At 43.6% G+C, this 21,141-nt stretch overlaps 2 protein-coding genes across 3 annotated transcripts in view; one reads left to right on the forward strand and one right to left on the reverse strand.

The window, feature by feature from the left end:
- Positions 1-21,141, reverse strand: part of prkcab (protein kinase C, alpha, b) — a 116,202-nt gene that overhangs the window by 49,415 nt on the left and 45,646 nt on the right. The window lies entirely within an intron of this gene.
- Positions 770-7,782, forward strand: LOC122132901. Its single transcript, XM_042707770.1, has 4 exons — positions 770-1,888; positions 2,045-2,177; positions 2,294-2,330; positions 2,425-7,782. The coding sequence occupies exons 1-4, from the start codon at positions 1,870-1,872 to the stop codon at positions 5,866-5,868; spliced, it is 3,633 nt and encodes a 1,210-aa protein (XP_042563704.1). The 5' UTR covers positions 770-1,869; the 3' UTR covers positions 5,869-7,782.

Genomic DNA, 21,141 nt, shown 5'->3' on the forward strand with positions numbered 1-21,141 from the left:
GTTTCAAAACAGATGAATGTTACGTTAGCTTTAGTCCTGTCAGACAACGATAGCTACTAGCTAGCGTTAACGTTACTTCAGAGGTAGCCTACAGTACGTGAAGGACAAAGCCCTCAACAATAGCCTACATTTGTTGTTAGTAATAAAACCATGAAATTGGAAGCAATTGTAAACCATGAAACATCCAGGATCCACAGCACTTGCATTGTGGTCTCTCCTGCTCAAGCTCAGCATCCCCATAAAGCACAGGCATTTAAACAACTCAGACATGTCATGTTGCACATTGCTTTGTTGCACTGTTCTAAACTCTTTATTATCAATAACAAATATAATTATTTTTCGCTTAACCTACAGTCTGCTCTTACCACTGATTTTATAAACCACCATAATGTGTTACTGTGCAGATTAAATGTAGGCTATGCGGCTAAGCTAAACGTTGCTAGTTGGAGCTCAACTACTGTCATATGTTACTTTGACAGCATGCTCCTGTCTTCTTCTCCGTTTTCTTCAGTTGTCTGTAGCACCAAAGCGCCACCAACAGGCTAGGGGGATGTACTACAGCTGAGTCAATCGGATTCGCTGGGTTCATGTGCACGCGATGTAAAAAGTGGATAGGTGTGAAATAGGTGTGAAAAATGAACCCGGGTTCAGGCAAACTAGAGTCCGTCTGCATGGGGCCTAAAGCAGCACCTTAAACGTTTGAGCTGAAATGCAGCCAAAAGCTTTTGTATTTTATTTTTATGCACAGTGGCAGAAACAATTACCTGGTTTTGCAGTTAGCAAAACATCCCAAACAGAAAGCTGTCAATGCTTAAAAGAATGGACAAGAATTATGGCTTCTGTTGACTTGTTGTGATTAGGTTAATAAGTCAATTTAGTGGTGCTTTATATAGTGTTAGAATTTAGAATAATAAGGATGCACAATCATTAAGATGCACCACTCAATAATCATTAAGAGCATACATATCTGTACAGGCTATACTGACACCAGTCATTATTATATATAGTTATAGTTAATGTATAGCTAGTATATAGTATATCGTATATTAGTACTGCATCCCAGAAGTAACAAAGTTATATGAGAATCTGAGAGCAAATATGAACACTACTGCAACAGAACTGAAAAATGCCACCACTGATGCTAAATGTAGAAGGAAACTCCTCTACAATAGTATGTTACTGATGGAAATACATTGCCTTGCATTTTGGCCGAGATTCCAGTTAATGGAAAACTGTCCATTAAACAGTAGGCTAAGGTGGACAATGTGACACAGAGTACTGCATAAGTACATTATGTTGCTGCTGAATCATGTGGACAGCGTTGTGTGACCAAGTAATTAAATACGAATAATAAACATTAAACTTGTTAATTCATAAACCCCCTTGTGTATACAGGCTGTGGACTGCAGGTCCTCTGGTGCAGCATCACAATGGCCTCTACATGATGTCATTTGGAACGGAATGTTTACAGTGTTCTAGTTAGTTCATACTGAACTTAGTTGTCTCGAAAAGACTACAATAGGATAAGAATACAAAAGGTATAAAGCAGCTCTGAATGTTATGATTCCAGTAACTGTAGCTGGACAGTATGAAATCAATTCAGAATGTCCTGTATCAAAAAGTCTCTAGATTTGAAGAAAGTGTGTCTGCTGCTAATCAATCCATTTTACCAAGGGGATAAGTAGGCCCGTCCACACTGTGAGATCATCATCATTTCTCTTTATGACATAAGCAGTTCCAATCTGTGTCTGTTGTTCATTTCAGTGTGTTGATGAGTTGTAATGGATGTTGATGATGTTTAGTGGTACTGGATATTTGATCAATATTTGATCAAAATCAGATTTTAAGTCTCATCACAAACAAGCAAAAATGGCTGAGGCCAGCGAAGGTAAGGAATCGTTTTGAATGTATTGTGTGCCATGTGTTAAATTCATTCTTTAAATGAACACCAATGCATAACTGATCAAATCAACATGCTGAATATATAGTACGTGGCTCTTAAAGAGAAAGATGTATTTCCCTACTCTCTCTCATTGAGCAACAGGTCCATCACTGCCTCCTCATCCATCATCAAATCATTCTGAGCTTACACGCCCGTGTCCAAAAATGTTCTCAGACTTTTGGCAGGAGCTTGAGTTTTCTCCTCTAAACAAATATCTCCAAGATCTCTCTGAAGAGTAGGTTACGTCTCACAGCTTCTAATACTGATAATTACTGGATCATTCAATTGTGGATTAACTGAAAAACATATTTATTAGCTACTTTTGTTAATTCTCTGTTCTGCTTTTCCTAGAGAGTGGACACATTTAAGTAAAGCCATGCGTGATCCTGTGAGTACCTTTACTGATGAAGTACTTTTACAACACTAAAGGCCTATAACTTAATAGATTCTGTTATTACAATTACTTTCCTTAATTCAACCAGATGACAAAAGCACAGTTTTTCGAAGTCTGCATGTCCATTGTGAAGATTGTGAGCCTGAGCTCCATGAAGATCATTATTCCAGCATATATCCGCATGCTGCAGGAGGTTAAATCTGCTGGCGGGTCCTCCAAATCCCCAGTGATGGGACTCACAGAGGAGGATGTCCAGCAGTGTGTTGAAGAAAATCTTAAGTCGCTGACTGCCGCCGGGTCAGAGGGCTCAGACACATCTTCCTCTTCACATGCGCTCACCTGTGCTGTTGCAAAGGAAGTGATGTACAGGATGAAAGCCACCCTCACAGCCTTAGGAAAAACAGCTTTGACGTGCTCGTGCCGTGGGGCTGAACGCATGATCCGTCGGGTCACACGGAGGATTAACACATGCCTTGGTTCACAGACAGCTCAGCAAACGTCAGCTTCCACTCCTGAGAACAGGAGCGTAGCCTCAGATGTGGATACCACCACAGGAGAGGTCATGAGCATTGTTCTCCGAACCATGGAAAGTCAACTGGATGATCGAGAGGATCAACATGCAAAAGAAGTCCTTAACACCGTGGCAGCGACTGTGAAGATGATAGAGGCCCAAAACCAAACACAGAAAGGAGTAAGGTCTCGTAGTAGACATTCAACACAAAGCATAGACAAACTTTCAGACACAGAATTTCAGGAGAAAGCCAGAAACGCTGTCAGTGATGTGCTTATGAAGAGACTTCAGTGGGGTGACCTCAGTGGGGATGAAAAAGGAGGGACCCCATCTATTTCAATGGCTGATTCAGCAGCATCTACTCTTACGGACACATTTATTGAGGAGATGATGTGCTTAGTGCAGTCTACTGAAAGTTTGCCTGAATCATTTGATGGGGATGATGTTGATACCCAAAAGAAAGAGGTGCAGTCTGCCGCCTTTGGGCTTTTCCGTAAAATGAGAGCCAAGGTTACGGATATTTTTAACATACCAAAGCCATCAACAGATCAAGACCTTAAAACATCCGAAGAAGATTTAGAGTCATGCACTAAAAACATTGTAAATGAGATTGTGATGGTGTACAAGTCAGTGAGTGAAAATGATGATACCAAGTCATTTGGTGGTCAATCCTCCAGAGAGTCTTTGGTGAAAATGACACTTGTTAACAGTGTTTTTGCCCAGCTTAAGAATTTGGCACATGGCTCTGAAGACATCCAAGTGGGTTCAAATAAGGAGTTACAGTTGCCTCTCCATCATCAAAAGAGTGGTACCAGCATGAAAAGCTCAAGCCTATCCCCTATCTCTTCTGAAGTATGTCTTCATACTCTCTCAGGTAAGAGCTTCCAAACAGAAGCTATACAGGCAGTGAGTGGCGTTCTGAAAAAGTCTGTAACAACTTTAACCACTCTTACTGAGCCTGAGAATCCATCCACTGCTACGAGCCAGGACAGTGGAGCGGCTGCGTGTGAAATTGTTGAGTCATTTGTGAAGGACGTGAGTAGCTTTGAACAACTCATTCAGGGATCTGAATCTGTGGAGGGGTCTGGAGGTCCTTCTGGAACTGACAACCAAAAAACGTCTGCTGCACTCAAACTATACCAAAAAGTCAAGGTAGGGGTGAAAAAATATTTCATAGCCAACACCTTCCAAAATAATACTGAAAACCCTGTTGAAGAAGGTTTGGAGAATGTAGAGGCTGTTGACTCATGCACAAAGAATGTGATTGGTGAAATCATTGGAGTGTACAAGTCAAAGGTGTCAGATGATGGTACAGAACAGCCAATCCAGGATGTGGGGGGCATTATATCAGAGTTGGAGGGTTTGGCACAGTCAACTAACCCCCCAAAAAGCGAAGACATTTCTCATGGTTCTAAGAACATCAGCACCAGATCAAGTGCATCTTCTATCCAACTCCTCGCTGCCACTCTCCAAAAGCTCTCAAGTGAAAAGGTATTTAATCAAGCAATCCAGCAAGTCAGTGAAGTTTTAATTAAGTCTGTAAAGAGCCGTACAGGGTCAGACTCTTCTGTGCAACAAGACGGTTCTGTAAGCTTTTCAGAGGCAGAAATGACTGCACTGGATGTCACTGACACAGTTGTCAAAGGTGTGGAGAGCCTGTTACAAATCCCAAGCCAAGGGACTAGTGTCAGTGAATCACTTATTTTCTCCGACTTGACTATCCGGTCCACTACACGTAGTATTTTTCAAAACTTACAGGGAAAAGTGAAAGACTTTTTCTCAAAACACCATACTTCAGATGATAAGATGAGCCAAAAGGATACAAAGGAAGCCCCTAGTAATATGCTTGTTTCAACTCAAGATGGGCAACCATGCTCGAATGACTCAACAACTAAAGAAGTGCAGCTACTGAGGGATCTTGCAGCTGCCATGCTAGAAGGGGCTAACATCCAACCAGGTGAATGCCTTTTAAGTTCTGAACCACGCTCAAACCCTCCCTCATTATCACCCTCTATATCTAAACCCAGCAGCTCAAAGACGTATGATGCACTCCCAGGTTCTCCTCAAGAGGAAAATTCTCAGGCATTCTCTAAAGAACTCAGTGATCGGATCAAGAGTCTTCTCTTGGAGAGCAACACAAGCCCTCAAGCCATTACGTTAATCGCCGGTAAAAGCTCATCAGATTCTGTGCTTTATATGAAAGAAAACAAAGGTGAAGAAAAGAAGCCGCAAGCTGCTCTTGAAATGGTATATGTATTTGCAGAGGAGGCAATCAGGTGTTTGCTTCAACCATATTTCCATCCTTCAAAACCGAACACAAACAAAGAATTACCCCCACGGCCTGTTTACAGTAAAATCATTGACCTGTTCACTAGAGTGATGGTTTGCCAAGTCATTGACAATGTAGCAACAGCCGTGGAACAGGAGGGAGATGTTCACCCAGATGAAGTCTTAAAGCAAAACCAACCTAGTCAACCTACTTCTAAATCCAGTCTTGGACTTATCTCATCTTATTCCACCCCTGACCTGTCTGATGACATCATCAGGGACCTTGAATGTTTGGAGGAGAACACAGATACTGCACCAGATTCTTCCTTGCCCCTTCTGGACTCTGACGACTACAGCTGCTTGGTCACCATGCTGATCCTAAGGTTACTTGCTAAGATCAAAGACCAGCAACTCATTTCTGCAGATCTCTTGGAAGCCACCAGAGAGTTAATTGAGAGGGTCCTCTTGGACTTTACAGATGTGTCAGGAATCCCAAAGTCGTCAACTCATCTAAAGAATGCAAAGGCTCAAAGGATCTACAGAATTGTTTATGACTACCTAACAAAGGAATTGGGCACAACGGCTGCCCTTAAAGCTGTTGAGACACAGGATCTCTCCTTCGACCAGCTCCTGATCATGACCTTGACAAAAGAATTATTGCTCACAAGTGACAGGCAGGATCCAACCACCCTGGATACTCCACCACGTCGTAGGCCTCCCAAATTGAGGATCAATCTAAAGGTAAAGGTCTAAATAAGCACTGTATATTTCAATCATTCATAATTTTCATGAAACATTTAAACCTTCAAAATAATCACTCAATACATTGTGAGTTGTTAATCCCATTCACATACCTTCATTATTCAACTTAATCTTATATTCTTTTCCAGAGACGTAAATCAGGCAATGCCAAAGTGGGCCCTGTGCATGAGGATCAAGACACAAGTAAGTTTAATTTATCTGTAGACCCTCTTATTCATTCAGGCTTGGATGGACTGAGCAGTATCCTTTGTCTTGCCCTGGGCATTAACGTAAATTCTGTGAAATGTCCCGTTCCTAACAGAGCCACGTGAAGCCACAACAGCACCTCTTCCCCCTGAGAATGGTGGTTCACTGGAGTCTAAAAAAAGCTCTACCCTCTGCAAGGTTTTCTCATGCTGTACTGTGTGCAAGTGAACCCTTCACACTCCATGTGGACGTCCCAGACCTAAGTAACAATCCCAATAAAAATCACTACATGCACTTATTCTATAAATATATCTCTGCTGTGATACATGAATATACACACATAAAATGTATACATACACACTACAAACAAAAAGTGCATAAACAAACCCCCTCTCGTGTCCCTTTTGGCCATGGCATGAGAAAGCAATATGAACATCTCTACGGGGAGCACGATGTAGTCTTCCAGCCACTCATAAAGCACCCCCATAGATCATTTTGAAATACAAACTTAATGTACTCTTACTGTACATGGAAACATGCACATTGACACATTACAAGGCACACGAGCTGTCAGGTATGTCAAGGATGTGCACGTATGAGGATGTGCACGTATGGTGTGGGGAGGCTCTGCCAGTGACCTTATAACATATAGCCCCCCTGGCCAATGAGGATAAGACTGTACCCCAACACATTTATCTAGAGGTGATCAGCTTCAGGAAACTTCAGGATAGTTTTCCTAGTTATCCAGTGATACTAACTGATCTCTGGTTAATATAAAGCACATACTATGCACTGAGATCTCTCTGAAGCGCTGTGTCAGAGACAGACAAGCTGATGAGAAGAACAGTGATATGAATAAGAGGTTGATCACTGACACTGACATTGGCTTTGGAGAACAGTGATATGAATAACAGGTTGATCACTGACACAGACACTGACATTGGCTTTGAAGAACAGTGATATATGAATAAGAGGTTGATCACTGACACTGGCTTTGAAGAACAGTGATATATGAATAACAGGTTGAACACTGACACTGACACTGACACTGGCTTTGGAATGCAGATAAATGCTTTGGCTTGTCAAGGTTGAGTGCTTCAGTCAAACTGCAATCCCTGTTTGCCCAAGGCAAAGCTTGCTGCTCAATCCATCCCAGATCTCATTGGACATTAGGACTGGTGTCATTACTGCTCCCCCCACAGGGAGAGTGGTTTCAGACCAGATCTCATTGGACATTAGGACTGGTGTCATCATTGCTCCTCCCACAGGGAGAATGGTTTCAGACCAGATTCTTCCTCTTGCTCTTTGAGAAGGCACCTGAAGCTGCTCCTCTCCCCTGACCTGACCTCATACACCACAGGAAAACAAACAAACAAAAACGAAACAACAGCTCCTGTCACACGCAAACCTATGGCATTTACGGCCCACCTAATGATACACTGCAGCGCAGACTCACTCCAGTCTGGTTGTTCAGTCCAAACTCACGTCCATATGTGAGGATCAATAATGAGTCATTTTAGATTGCTTTATTACTGTTCTTTTAACAGCCCTTCATTTGTTTTCAGATATTGTCTAACTACTCAAATTGATGACTCACTCAATTCAGAGTGATAAAACAGGTGGCAGAAGTAATGCCCAACTCACCAGCGCTTCCAACACAAGCTGCAGCCACCAATTGCCCTCATTCTGTGAGTCAAGTGCTAAACAGTGATTCAACGAGGTTTCTAAAGTATAGGGCTATGAGGGGTTAGAGTAGAGTATTACTCACAGAGCACCTGCTTTCAAAGGCAAAGTCATTCACAAGGAAGGTATCTGAGGGAGAATTTCATCAAAGATACACACACACACACACACACACACACGCGCACACACACACACACACACACACAAACCTCAGCGATTCCAAAGACTTTCTACCTCCCACAGCATCTGAACCCAGCCTGCATGCGCATTTCAGAGCCGCCCACAACTAAAAGCCTGTCAATTTAGTGTGCTCAAAAAGGGCCTTGAACCTTTTGAGCAGGCCAGTTGAGTTCTGTACCTCCCTTTCAAACACTGGTAGTTTCATGCAACGAAAACAATAATTAGCTTCCTCATTTCTCAGTTTAGTCCTTTCAAATATTGAAGCCTGTTGAGCGCCATGTCCTTGACAGTTAAACACAAAACAAAAACTGGCACCCTCACTCTGTTTGCCTCTCTCCTCTCCTCTCCTCTCCTCTCTCTTTCTCTCTCATGATGAGCCCATCTCTTAGTCTCTCGGGGCTGAGAAGCGATATGGGATCTAGGCGATGATGCCAGTGACATCTGAGGTGGCCGCAAGCCTCAGAGTCAGACCAGGTGGAGAAGGCTGAGAGAGGGAGGAGAGGCTTCTGGGCAGGTGGAGGAGGCTGAGAGAGGGAGGAGAGGCTTCTGGGCAGGTGGAGGAGGGGGAGAGAGGGAGAAGAGAGGGAGGAGAGGCTTCTGGGCAGGTGGAGGAGGCTGAGAGAGGGAGGAGAGGCTTCTGGGCAGGTGGAGGAGGGGGAGAGAGGGAGAAGAGAGGGAGAAGAGGCTTCTGGGCAGGTGGAGGAGGCTGAGAGAGGGAGGAGAGAGGGAGGAGAGAGGGAGGAGAGGCTTCTGGGCAGGTGGAGGAGGCTGAGAGAGGGAGGAGAGGCTTCTGGGCAGGTGGAGGAGGCTGAGAGAGGGAGGAGAGGCTTCTGGGCAGGTGGAGGAGGGGGAGAGAGGGAGAAGAGAGGGAGAAGAGGCTTCTGGGCAGGTGGAGGAGGCTGAGAGAGGGAGGAGAGAGGGAGGAGAGGCTTCTGGGCAGGTGGAGGAGGCTGAGAGAGGGAGGAGAGGCTTCTGGGCAGGTGGAGGAGGCTGAGAGAGGGAGGAGAGGCTTCTGGGCAGGTGGAGGAGGCTGAGAGAGGGGGAGAGAGGGATGAGAGGCTTCTGGGCAGGTGGATGGTGGAGGAGGTGAGAGAGGGAGAAGAGGCTTCTGGGCAGGTTGAATCACCACCTCAGCCCCTCTGTCCTCCACAAGTACTGTATGCTGGCCCTGACTGAGGCTTGAGTGGGGTGGACTGTGTATGGCGTCAGTTTAGTGCCAAAACTCACACATGCGAGGAAACGTCTATTCGAGTGAATTTGAGGTTTTCGCAAGCGTGAATTTCTTCTGCGCACTCAATTTTAGCAGCCGCGAGAGGAAATTCAACAACTGCCAGCGCAGAGACTGACATACTCTCTCGCGAAAACTTGGTCTGCTCGCTCGAATTTATCATACGCTCTCGCGAAAATGTTATTTGCTCGCTCGAAAGTATGACTTTTGGCAGTGTGTGGGCGGGAACCAAAGGAGGACGGGCTCTTTTCTGATTGGTCTTGCTTTGACAGCAGGAGAGTCATATTCACGACGAACCGTTTACCAAACTCCGTTAAGTAGCTACATATGTCTTTGTATGGTGAAGACTGATATTTAACGACGAACCGAAGTAAGGGTACCCATTAAACACAAATTTTGAATAAATACTAGTGGTGATTGTAGCATTTGACCCACGATCACTTTATTTATTCCTGGAAAAAGAGTCAGTTCTCGTGACATAGTCGCTGTTATGCCAGTAGGTAACATATCTAGCTACTAGCTAGCTTTAGATTCCTGTGCTAGCAAGAAGCCTTTGCTTGCTAACTGTTGAAGCTAGCTCTTGCTGCTGAGTTTTCAAAGTTGACTTCAATGTTTTAATGTAATTTATTCCATGGTCCGGGTGTTTTCACTGCTTTTAACACTGCTAGCTACAACAGGTAGCAGGCAAAGGCTTCTTGCTAGCGCAGGAATCTTCTGAGGCAGTCAGCGGAGCTCTAGAATCTTAGATCAGTAGTAGACTAGCTAGCAGCTAAACAATACAATTTAATAACATGAGAGGACAAGTCACGTTCGCAATTGCAAGTTCCAACTGTAAGAATGATGAACAAATTCAATAAAATGAACTTTGTGACTGAAATTACTGTTGTTTACTGTGTAGTGCTCAACACTTAATACTAGCAGCAAGCTTAAAGATAGCTAGTAGCTAACTATGTTACCTACTGGCAGATAACATCGACTGTCACGAGAACTGACTCTTTTTCCTGGAATAAATAAAGTGATCGTGGGTCAAATGCTACAATCACCACTAGTATTTAATCAAAACAGCTTTAATGGGTGCCGTTACTTCGGTTTGTCATTAAATATCAGTTTCCATATGTAGCTAAACAGTTGTCGGCTTTGACAGAGTCTCGTAGTCACGTCACTCACTTCAACCAAACTCCGGTAAGTAGCTGCATTAAATATCAGTTTTCACCATTTTTAATGACGAACCGAACGTGACTTGTCCCCTCATGTTATTAAATTGTATTGTTTAGCTGCTAGCTAGTCTACTAGATACTGATCTAAGATTCTAGAGCTCCGCTGACTGCCTCAGAAGATTCCTGCGCTAGCAAGAAGCTCACTCACTTCAACCAAACTCCGGTAAGTAGCTGCATATATGTATGGTGAAAACTGATATTTAAGCCCACCATAAATATATGCAGCTACTTACCGGAGTTTGGTTGAAGTGAGTGACGAGACTGTCAAAGCCGACAACTGTTTAGCTACATATGAAAACTGATATTTAATGACGAACTGAAGTAACGGCACCCATTAAAGCTGTTTTGATTAAATACTAGTGGTGATTGTGGCATTTGACCCACAATCACTTTATTTATTCCAGGAAAAAGAGTCAGTTAGATATGTTAGATATGTCAGCTAGATATGTTACCCACTGGCATAACAGCGACTATGTCACGAGAACTGACTCTTTTTCCAGGAATAAATAAAGTGATCGTGGGTCAAATGCTACAATCACCACTAGTATTTATTCAAAACGTGTTTAATGGGTACCGTTACTTCGGTTCGTCGTTAAATATCAGTCTTCACCATACAAAGACATATGTAGCTACTTAACGGAGTTTGGTAAACGGTTCGTCGTGAATATGACTCTCCTGCTGTCAAAGCAAGACCAATCAGAAAAGAGCCCGTCTTCCTTTGGTTCCCGCCCACACACTGCCAAAACCGCCCACACACTGCCAAAAGTCATACTGTACAAGAGAGTATGTCAGTCTCTGCGCTCGCAGTTGTTAAAATTTCCTCTCGCGGCTGCTAAAATTGAGTGCGCAGAAGAAATTCACGCTTGCGAAAACCTGAAATTCCCTCGAATAGACGTTTCCTCGCATGTGTGAGTTTTGGCACTAAACTGACGCCATAACTGTGGAGCAGATAAAAGAGATAGCTAGAGGTGATAGAGGGATGGAGACAGAGACTGATTAAGAGGGTACGAGGGGGAGACTGCATATAGATGCCTCCCTCCCTGGGGCTGGTCATTCTATACATTAAGGAGTGGGCAAATGAGCGTATACATATACATATGATTAAGTGTTTGTGTGTGGGAGTGTGTGTATGTGTGTGTGTGTGTACTGTATATGGGTGTGTGTGGGTACTGTATATGTGTGTGTGTGTGTGTGTGTACTGTATATGGGTGTGTGTGGGTACTGTATGTGTGTGTGTGTGTGTGTGTGTGTGTGTGTGTGTGTGTGTGTAGCTATCAAGTGTGCTGTGCCACTCAGACAGATGACAGTGTTCTCTGGTGGGCTGAGCCGGGTCAGCTGCCACGGTGACGGCCTAGTGACTCATGTGTGACATGGCCGCCCCTAGCATGTACACTAGAGGGGAGGAAACACACACTCTAACACACACACACACACACACACACACACACACACACACACACACACACACACAAATGCTCAACCTCTTCTCAGAACAGCCCAGCAGCAATCCCACAGCAACAGCACATATCAGGGCTGCCACATCAGTGGAGTTCAATCATTAAAATATCATTCAGCGTTTGATCAAGTCATAAGGGCAGTGGAGTTACCCGTCTCAATTTACCAGGTCCACCTATGCAAATGGAGGAGATTGATTTCAAACGAAGTGAATTAGGTGGCTGCATGTAGAGTAGAATATTAATTTAGCAAACTTTCGACTTGGCCACTTTAAATGAATATACTGCTCAGTTCCAGGGAGAGAGAGGACTGCCAACGATGTCTCTCAAAATTATTTTTTTGCAACAGCATGCCATTTGTCAACCAAATGAAAATCTATTATCATAGGAGTATAATGTTCAATAATAATATCACAGTCTTATCAACTCAACAAAGTCCCAAAAGACCACTCCAGCCTTCACAGAATATTCTAGACTCTGTTCTGTGGTGTAATGTCACCTGACACATTCTTCCACCATCCTCCCTATCCCTTCTAACACTGTAACTATCTCTAATCTTGATGTGTGTGTGCTCTTTGAGGGGTGGTGGGCAGTGTGGTGGATCTCTAATCTTGATGTGTGTGTGCTCTTTGAGGGGTGGTGGATGGGGAGAGTAACTATCTCTAATCTTGATGTGTGTGTGCTCTTTGAGGGGTGGTGGGCAGTGTGGTGGATGGGGAGGAGCTCCAGCCTGAGCTGGGTGGAGCAGCTGCAGGAGCCAGGAGGAGGGCAGGTCGCCCACACGCCCACACGCACAGACCCCGCACGCCATACGGGCCAGCAGGAGGCTGGCACCCATCCAGCGCTCGCCATGTGAGAGAACACGAGAGAGAGAGGGAGGGAGGGAGAGAGAGAGAGGGAGAGATTAAGGGAGTGAGGGAGGGAGAGATGGCTCAGGAGAGAGATTAGGTGGGAGAGGAAGAAGGAGAAAGGAGGAAATAGAGAGAAATCAAGTAGCTTGAGGTACAGAGGGAACAAGAGTGAGTGATAGACAGAGAGAGAGAGGGAGGGAGGGAAAGGGAGAAAGTGAGATGGAGAGTGAAATATCACGCCTCAGAGCCGTGTGGCCTCCATGCTGTTGAGGTTGCATTAGTTCAGGAGTGGGAGCATGCTGCTCTGTTCCATAACCAACCATCTGAGCCCCGCTTCACTGTACAACATGAATACTCAGGCCTAGGGCTTCACTGTACTACATGAATACTCAGGCCAAGGGCTTCTCTGTACTACATGAATACTCAGGCCAAGGGCTTCACATGAGCACTCAGGCCAAGGGCTTCACTGTACTACATGAATACTCAGGCCAAGGGCTTCTCTGTACAACATGAATACTCAGGCCAAGGGCTTCACATGAGCACTCAGGCCAAGGGCTTCACTGTACAACATGAGTACTCAGGCCAAGGTCTTCACTGTACAACATGAATATTTAGGCCAAGGGCCTCACTGTACAACATGAATATTCAGGCCAAGGGCTTCACTGTACAACAAGAATACTCAGGCCAAGGGCTTCTCTGCGGTCCTCAGGCCAAGGGCTTCTCTGCGGTTCTCTGGCCCATTACACGTTTGCCCTTAAGAACTCTGGTGGGTTTCTCTTCTGCACTCCCCGGATCCCTCTAGGAACATGTTCCCAGGGAAATAATTATGCTAATGCTAACACACACACTTACATTTCCTTTAACTCAGATTTTACCTTGGAGCACACGCAGGACCCTCTCTGCTCATAATAGCAAAGACATCCTTTTGCTCTCCCCTCTCCTTCTCTTCCCCAATATTCTCTCTGATAAAATCATTGGCGTGTCCGTTTGAGAACAACAAGTTAAGGCTAACTCTGCCAAACAGGACTGGCAAATGGGGCAAAGCGATTGGAGACTGCTGTCTGAGGCAACGTCAAGTTCCTCAGTGTTTTTTGTGCTATAAGACCAGACATGGTTGTATTCTGAGTGTGAGTGAGTTTATTAAATTGAGTTAATGGTTCTCTTTGAAAATACGATTGAGGAAGCCTTTGATAGGAAGAAGATAAAGTATGTGTAACTCGTAGCGGAAGCGAGGGAACAAGGTTGGCAAGCACACAGAAGACAAGTTGAGATGGGTGTTAGAGGCTTTGTAGCTAAATCAACCACAACAGTTCTGTTTTCGAGGAGGGTTATTCAAAGAAGCTTTATAGGAGTTGTCTGAGACTACTGCAAAAGCAAGCCAGTGGTTATGGCTGAGGCGCTCACAGCCTATTTGGGGACATGTGAATTAATCTGTATTACATAAAGAAGCCTGATGTCGCAAGATGTTTGGCAGCCTGAAGTGCCCAGAGCTCATCTCCCAGTATATTCCCGTACCCTGATCTGGGTTCACAATCCTGGGGAACTCTCCCCCTCCCTCCCGACCCCTTCCCTTACCCTAACTAGGGTTTGCAATATTTTTTAGGTGTATCCTGAGGTGTATCTGTTGTTGTCCCTGGTATTCACATATGCCCTATGCCATCATGAGTATGTAGAGGTCTGGGACACCTTCTGGAGGTGTTGTGGACCTAATTCAACGAAAGAAACATGCCCACTTGACAACCCCAGTGAAATACTTACCAAGGCAGCTTGGTTGTTGTTTAGTATTGCTAAGCATCGATATGATGGTTGTAGTGCACCTTGTTGTGTAATAATAGGCTATAGGCTAGGACTGTTGTTGGGTGGGAGTACTTGCATGTGATAGTGAGAGGATTGGCCACTATGGGAAGTCCCCAATCAATAGCACAAGGAATTTAACATCTTTTCCTTTGTATAACTAAAAAAACAAAATCGCTCTCTATTTTTTATCCTAAGACAAAATTAAGCTAATAGTCAACGCCACCGCATTCCGGGTAACTCAAGAAAGAAACAATCTTTTAATTGGCAAAAAATATGACTCATGACTGAATTCTCAGTGGAAATGCTTGGTGTTTAGAAGATCACAATACAAACTACATCCACTTCTCTCTGATGCCTTACTAACAGCTAATGAGAGTGGGTGAGAAACACAGCTCGAGAATTGGCTGGAGAGGATCTCAATGTCTTGCTCAATCCGCTTCCCTGGTCCTCTTTCCCCCTGCTGCCTCAGTTTCCTTATTTCCAGCGTGACGCCCTCTCACATCTTCCTGTTGGAGCTCAGGACCTCGGTGGCAAACAGGATTCAGATATGGTGCTCTGCGCCACATGAGACTAATGAGTCGCACTGCTAATAAGCAGCAGAAATAAAATTACTACCCCCCCACCCCCACCCCAACCACACACACACACACACACACACACACACACAGTGGAATTACATAACCGGAACAAAAAAAATCCTTTTATGCAGTAATTTGTACTTTTCCTTTTGATTCTCTATGGAACATCTAGCACAGTCTAGAACAAATTAGTTTCCTAAAAAGTTTTCTGAAAAGTTTTCCTGCATATATTAACTCTGATCAGCACAATGTGACACAAATAGCAGGTAAAATGTCACCACCAAAAACGACCAGTTTTGATTGAACTGACTTAGAAATGATGAGTGTGACTACTTCACTGTAAACCTGAACAAGTTCAGAGTACTTAAAACTTTTGATGTAACCGATTACATAATAAAATTTGAGTACATATATTATTATTATATTTAATTTGTTATCGTTTTCATTATTTTTAAGTTCTCTGAACTTATAGTCAAATATTTTTATACTTAAATCTTTTAACCTCTATGTACTAAATTATTTTCACTTTTTTCAATAAAATTAAGTTTTAAGCCTTAAAAATCAAGTTCAGTGCACTTAATGTTGGTGAAAGAGTTCAACTTAAATATTCTGAGTAAATAATACTTAATAAGCTTACTTTTTTAAAGTTAACTCCGCTTGATTATTCTGATTAGGTAATACTTAAATAGCTAACTTTTTTAAGTGAGCACTACTTATTTTCAATTATTGACCACATATACTGATTTTCTGGTTCTGTTTACAAACTGACTTTAAACTGAAAGTTACTCTACAAGAAACATTCAAATCTATGTAAGATTTCTATTAAAAAGAGTGAGATGAGAAAAACTTAAGAGGTATCACATCATTTATATTTCTTGTAAAACAACTGACAAAATAAAAGATTACATCAAAGCTTTAAAGAACAGCGTTACAAAGTTAACAAGTCAACAACAAATCGTTTATTTCAACAAATATTTTTTTAAGGTGAGTAAGGACGGTTTCAGAGGTTTGTTGTCATCCAGTCACATAAAAAGGTTATGTATGAGAAGGTGTGCGTGAGTGTTTTGGGATATTCTATATTGAAAGCATATGTCAGGCCAAACAACAACATAAATGCCTCAGAAATCCTCTGCACCCAATTCAAAGATGTTCTCGCAGCTGAAGGGGTCGCGACCCGATGTATGGAGAGCAACAGGAGCATCATCAAAATCTGGCTCCTCTTCCTCCTGCAAAACACCATCAATACAATTACCAGGAGAGTTTCAATAGAAACACTTACAAAAAAACTGGCAATTAATAATACATAGTATCAACTAATATTAAAGTTTCAGTAACAAACAAAATGTGATAACTGTTGTGCAGTTAATCCTAGACATACCTGAAGGTCATAAGCCTCGAGGATCACCCGTAGCACCTCTGCTGTCTTGCCAGTCCGTGATGCCTTCTGCCTGTACACAAAAATATCTCCTTTGGTTGACTCCTCTTCTTATATGTCTACATCAAATCGGTTTGTTGTTTATATGCAACACGAATGCTGTCAGGGCAAAAAGAATATTGTAGGTCTTAACTGAAGTTCTCGACCATTATTGTTAGCTTGCTGCTAACACTTTTATCCATCAGATCCATTAAAACACATAGAAGCTAGCTAGCTGCTAAAAAGTTACATATAACATTAGCATGCTGATATGAATTATATGGTGTTTCTGTAGAACATGAGTTGTTTTCAACATAAACAATTGATTGTTGTTTACTTTGCACATGAACATATTTGGGGGGAAATAACCCACTAACTAGCTCTTTAGCTCGTTAGCTTCCTAGCCGCCAGCGCCAACAGTCGTGCAACTAAACTTGCTACTTGACAGCCAAAACGTGATTACTCAATAATAATTACAAAGAGGGAAATTAGCCACTTGCTCCCGCAATTTTGTCGCAACAAACACCTAAAAAACACTGTTTACTTACCAGATAAGGACGCTTAGCAGCGACAGGATTACTAAAATATCTCCTTTGGTGGGGTGACCAGACGTCCTCTTTTACCCGGACATGCGTCCGGCAGTGATTGCAAAATCGTCCGGGATTTTGCCTCGTCGGATATTTGTGTTTCTCTGGGTCCTTCACAAACTAGGTTTTACGCCCTTACAAGTTTAGGAAAGAATATCTCCCTTACGTTCCACCTTCTAGCACAAGCTCTGACTGTAGCGAGAACTGTCATTGGTCGACTAGCCTCTCAGTGTTGCCAGATGCACGATAATTATCCTCCAAAGACGATCATTTTGAGCATTTAATACGATACTTCACCATTTCCAATCTGGCAACACTGAGCACCGGGCCGCTTCCACTAGTTTCATTGTTTACAACAGCACATGACAGCTGCATGTGGAAAAGGTGTCAAAATTCCGTCGCGGGGGGAGGGGGCGGGGTCATCTGTATGTTACACACTACCACGCCCCTCCCCCCACGAAGTGTCCTCTTTTTCACGAACTCAAATATGGTCACCCTACGAAGTTGGTCGACTCCTCTTCTACAGGAGGAACATGCCAGTTAGAAGTCAGTTAGACTTCAGAAGTCTAACTGATACTAATTATTAAGTCTGCTGTCTCCGTCTCTCATCACAAGATCTCTGATTCTGTTCTGAACTAGTCCTGCAACGACGTTGATGACGTCAGACGTCACGTTTGAATGAAACTAAAAAAATATGAGTTATCAGGCAATGTTTACTCAAACAAATACATTCCATGGAGACTGGAGCCTTTCCGAATCTCGTTCCTGCTCCGCTCAGTGTACGATACCCTTCCAACACCAACAAACCTGTACAGGTGGGGAATGAGGGAGGACCCACAGTGCAGGTTATGTGGGGAGAGAGGAACAATGGCGCATATACTGGCAGGATGCAGGACTGCTCTTAGCCAGGGGAGATACCGGTGGCGCCACGACCAGGTCCTCAGAGCACTAGCCGACATCTTGGAGCAGGAGAGACGGAAAAAGCACCAGCCTCAATCGAGACCAACACCATCCATCCAGTTCATCAGGGAGGGGGAGAAACCATCATCCTCCAAGAAGACCAAGAAGGGCCTACTGCAGACAGCACCAGCATGGGAGATGAGGGTAGACCTGGGAAGGAAACTACATTTTCCCCAGGTCGTCCAAACTTCCCTGAGGCCTGACATGGTCATTTGGTCAGAGGAGGCCAAGAAGATCATCCTGATCGAACTGACCGTCCCGTGGGAAGAAGGATGCGGTGAAGCCTACGAGAGGAAAGCCACCAAGTACCAGGACCTTGTCCAACAATGCAGGGACAAGGGATGGCAGGCCTGGCTATTCCCAGTGGAGGTCGGATGCAGGGGCTTCCCGGCACAGTCTGTGTGGAATACACTCACAGCTCTGGGAATAAAAGGATGGGAGAGGAAGACAGCTGTCCGTAGGTTGGGGGAAGCCGCAGAGAGAGCCTCTTGCTGGCTGGAATAGGAGGGAGGAGAGAAGCTGGGGACCAGGAGAAGATGGGCAGTGACTGGCCATCACTGCCGGCCCGCCAACTCGAGGGCGTTGTGGTTCAGGGTCGAAACGTCCAATGAAAGTTGGTCACCACCTGATGACATCTTCTCCTGGTCGAAAGCTACAGTCACTTCCTAAGTGACTGAAGGAGTAAGCACTTCATTGTGTATTTAATAGCCAATACAATTAAAACGTCTTCACTTGCTCAGAAAACTAATACATTTAAAGTTGGGTCAACTAAATACCAGGTTTTAAGTACTGAATACATAATGTTAATAAGTTAGTAGAACTGTTTGGGTTTACAGTGTTGGTATTGACTCTTCCTCGCATCATCTTCCTCTTCTCCTGTCATAGATGGTGGGATAGGGTTAAGTCTGTTTCACTCCCCCTCCTCGGGATGCCAGCAATCTCCCTCTCCTAATAAAGACTGCAGCAGCCGAGTCCTCACCAAAACAAGATGGAGGGCGCACATCACACCAGTCTTAAGATCATTGCACTGGTTACCTGTTAGTTTCAGGATAGATTTAAAAATGATTTTACTAGTTTATAAATCACTCCATAGCCATGTACCTGAATATATGTCAGACATGCTCTCGAGGTACACACCCAGTAGATCCCCGAGGTCTTCTGGCACTTTTAACGGTTCCAAAGGCCAGGACAAAGAGACATGGAGAGGCCGCTTTTAGTTTCTATGCTCCCAGCCTTTGGAATACTCTGCCAGAAAACCTAAGAATGGCTGAAATGGTGGAAACCTTTAAGTATGCACTTAAGCATACATGTACCTCTTTAATCTGGCCTATCATTGTCTGTAATATTCATCTGTTCTCAGTGGTCTGTAGTGGGTCTGCTGTACATGTGTATGTGCCTTTAATATGTTTAAACTTACATGATATGGTTTTTTCATCCTTCTGGTAAATCTGTGTCTCATACAAGTGTTTGTAACCCCCCCCATTTCCTTCTGTGAAGCGCATTGTGTTCCCGCCTGGTATGAAATGTGCCATATAAATAAAGTTTGATTTGATAACCAGAAGACCACAGAGAAGAGGGTCACAAGTATTAGTCAAACACAGCAAAGAGGGACTAAACTGCACACTCACACTCCTCTCACCTTTTCCCCTCTCTCTTGTGTGGTGCACTTTGGATTTGGGGCCATGACAAGCTTCAACTCAATGAAGGAGAGGGTTTTATTTGTAGGGTATCAAGCCCATGAGCCCATTTGTATGAAGGGTGCAATGAATGATTTATGGCGTATGAGCTTCCCACCATGCAGTGGGGTTGTATGTATGGTAATTATTCTCTGTTCTGAAACTAGAGCAACATTTCACACGTGTTGCATTCATGCATGTATTGAAGAAAGCGGGCGTTGGCACAAGCGTTGGCACACTTTTCTGTGCACAAACAGCAAACAACCCCTATTAGGACGCCGCCATGTAAAGTGCAGAGAAAGATAAGAGCCCACATGAAAGCACAAGACCATTATCATACTCTATCACTCTATCATGTACACAAGACCATTATCATACTCTATCACTCTATCACTCTATCATGTACACAAAACCATTATCCCCATCATACTCTATCACTCTATCATGTACACAAAACCATTATCCCCATCATACTCTATCACTCTATCATGTACACAAGACCATTATCCCCATCATACTCTATCACTCTATCATGTACACAAGACCATTACCCCATACTCTCACGTACAGAAGGACAAATGAACTCTGTCTGAAGACAGAAAACATTATCAACACCTGCTCAGGGGCTGCTTCACTACACAGTATACTGTATATTAAATGATATGTCACCGTTTCCAGAGTAGTTAACAGCCTCTGCTGGTTTCCTCTATGTAGAGTTATTCTGTTCCTGCACGTCGGGAGGGACGATAGAGGGTATAATATCAGGCTATCTGGTTTCCATCTAGTTGCAAATCCATTTCTAGTAGAATCTGAAATCCCTTGCTGCTTTCTGTAAAATATGCATTGGTTAACATGCAAACCTCACAGTCCTCATAAACCATGATATTAAGTTAACTACAGTACTGTTTACCAGTAAAAATGCATTTAATACATCCTGTCAGATTGCAAGTCCTGGATGCTTCGTGTCAACATATGTGCGCCCTCCCTTCTCCTACTGTTGCCCTCCACCACGAGGCATGTCACAAAAGCATTCTGATGCTGGAAAACTATTTCTAAGAATTGCTTGTTTTCATGGATTAGTGGATCAGTGCTAGCTAACGAAGCTACCCTAAAAGATGATTCATGTGACACTGGTACAACATAGACTCAGTATCATTAGCCTGTATGACTAGGCTGTATAATTAATGTGTCCTGATTTTCTGAGGTAAATGACTCACGGGTATTTAAAGTTGTGATATTCCATGTAGTCACTGATACAATCAACAAACATGAGCCAGGCACATTCAACAGAGAAAATAAAGCAATTACTCCTTCATTGTAACTCAAGCAGGCAATTGTGCTAAAACTCTGAGGACAAGAGCGTTATACACAATCAGCCCAATCAGAGAACCTTACAAAAGTTCATTAGGAACCTGTGCTCAGATACGGCTGGTGTCTAGCAGATACGCTTCCC

This window comes from Clupea harengus, chromosome 1, assembly GCF_900700415.2.
Source record: "Clupea harengus chromosome 1, Ch_v2.0.2, whole genome shotgun sequence".
Lineage (NCBI taxonomy): Eukaryota > Metazoa > Chordata > Actinopteri > Clupeiformes > Clupeidae > Clupea > Clupea harengus.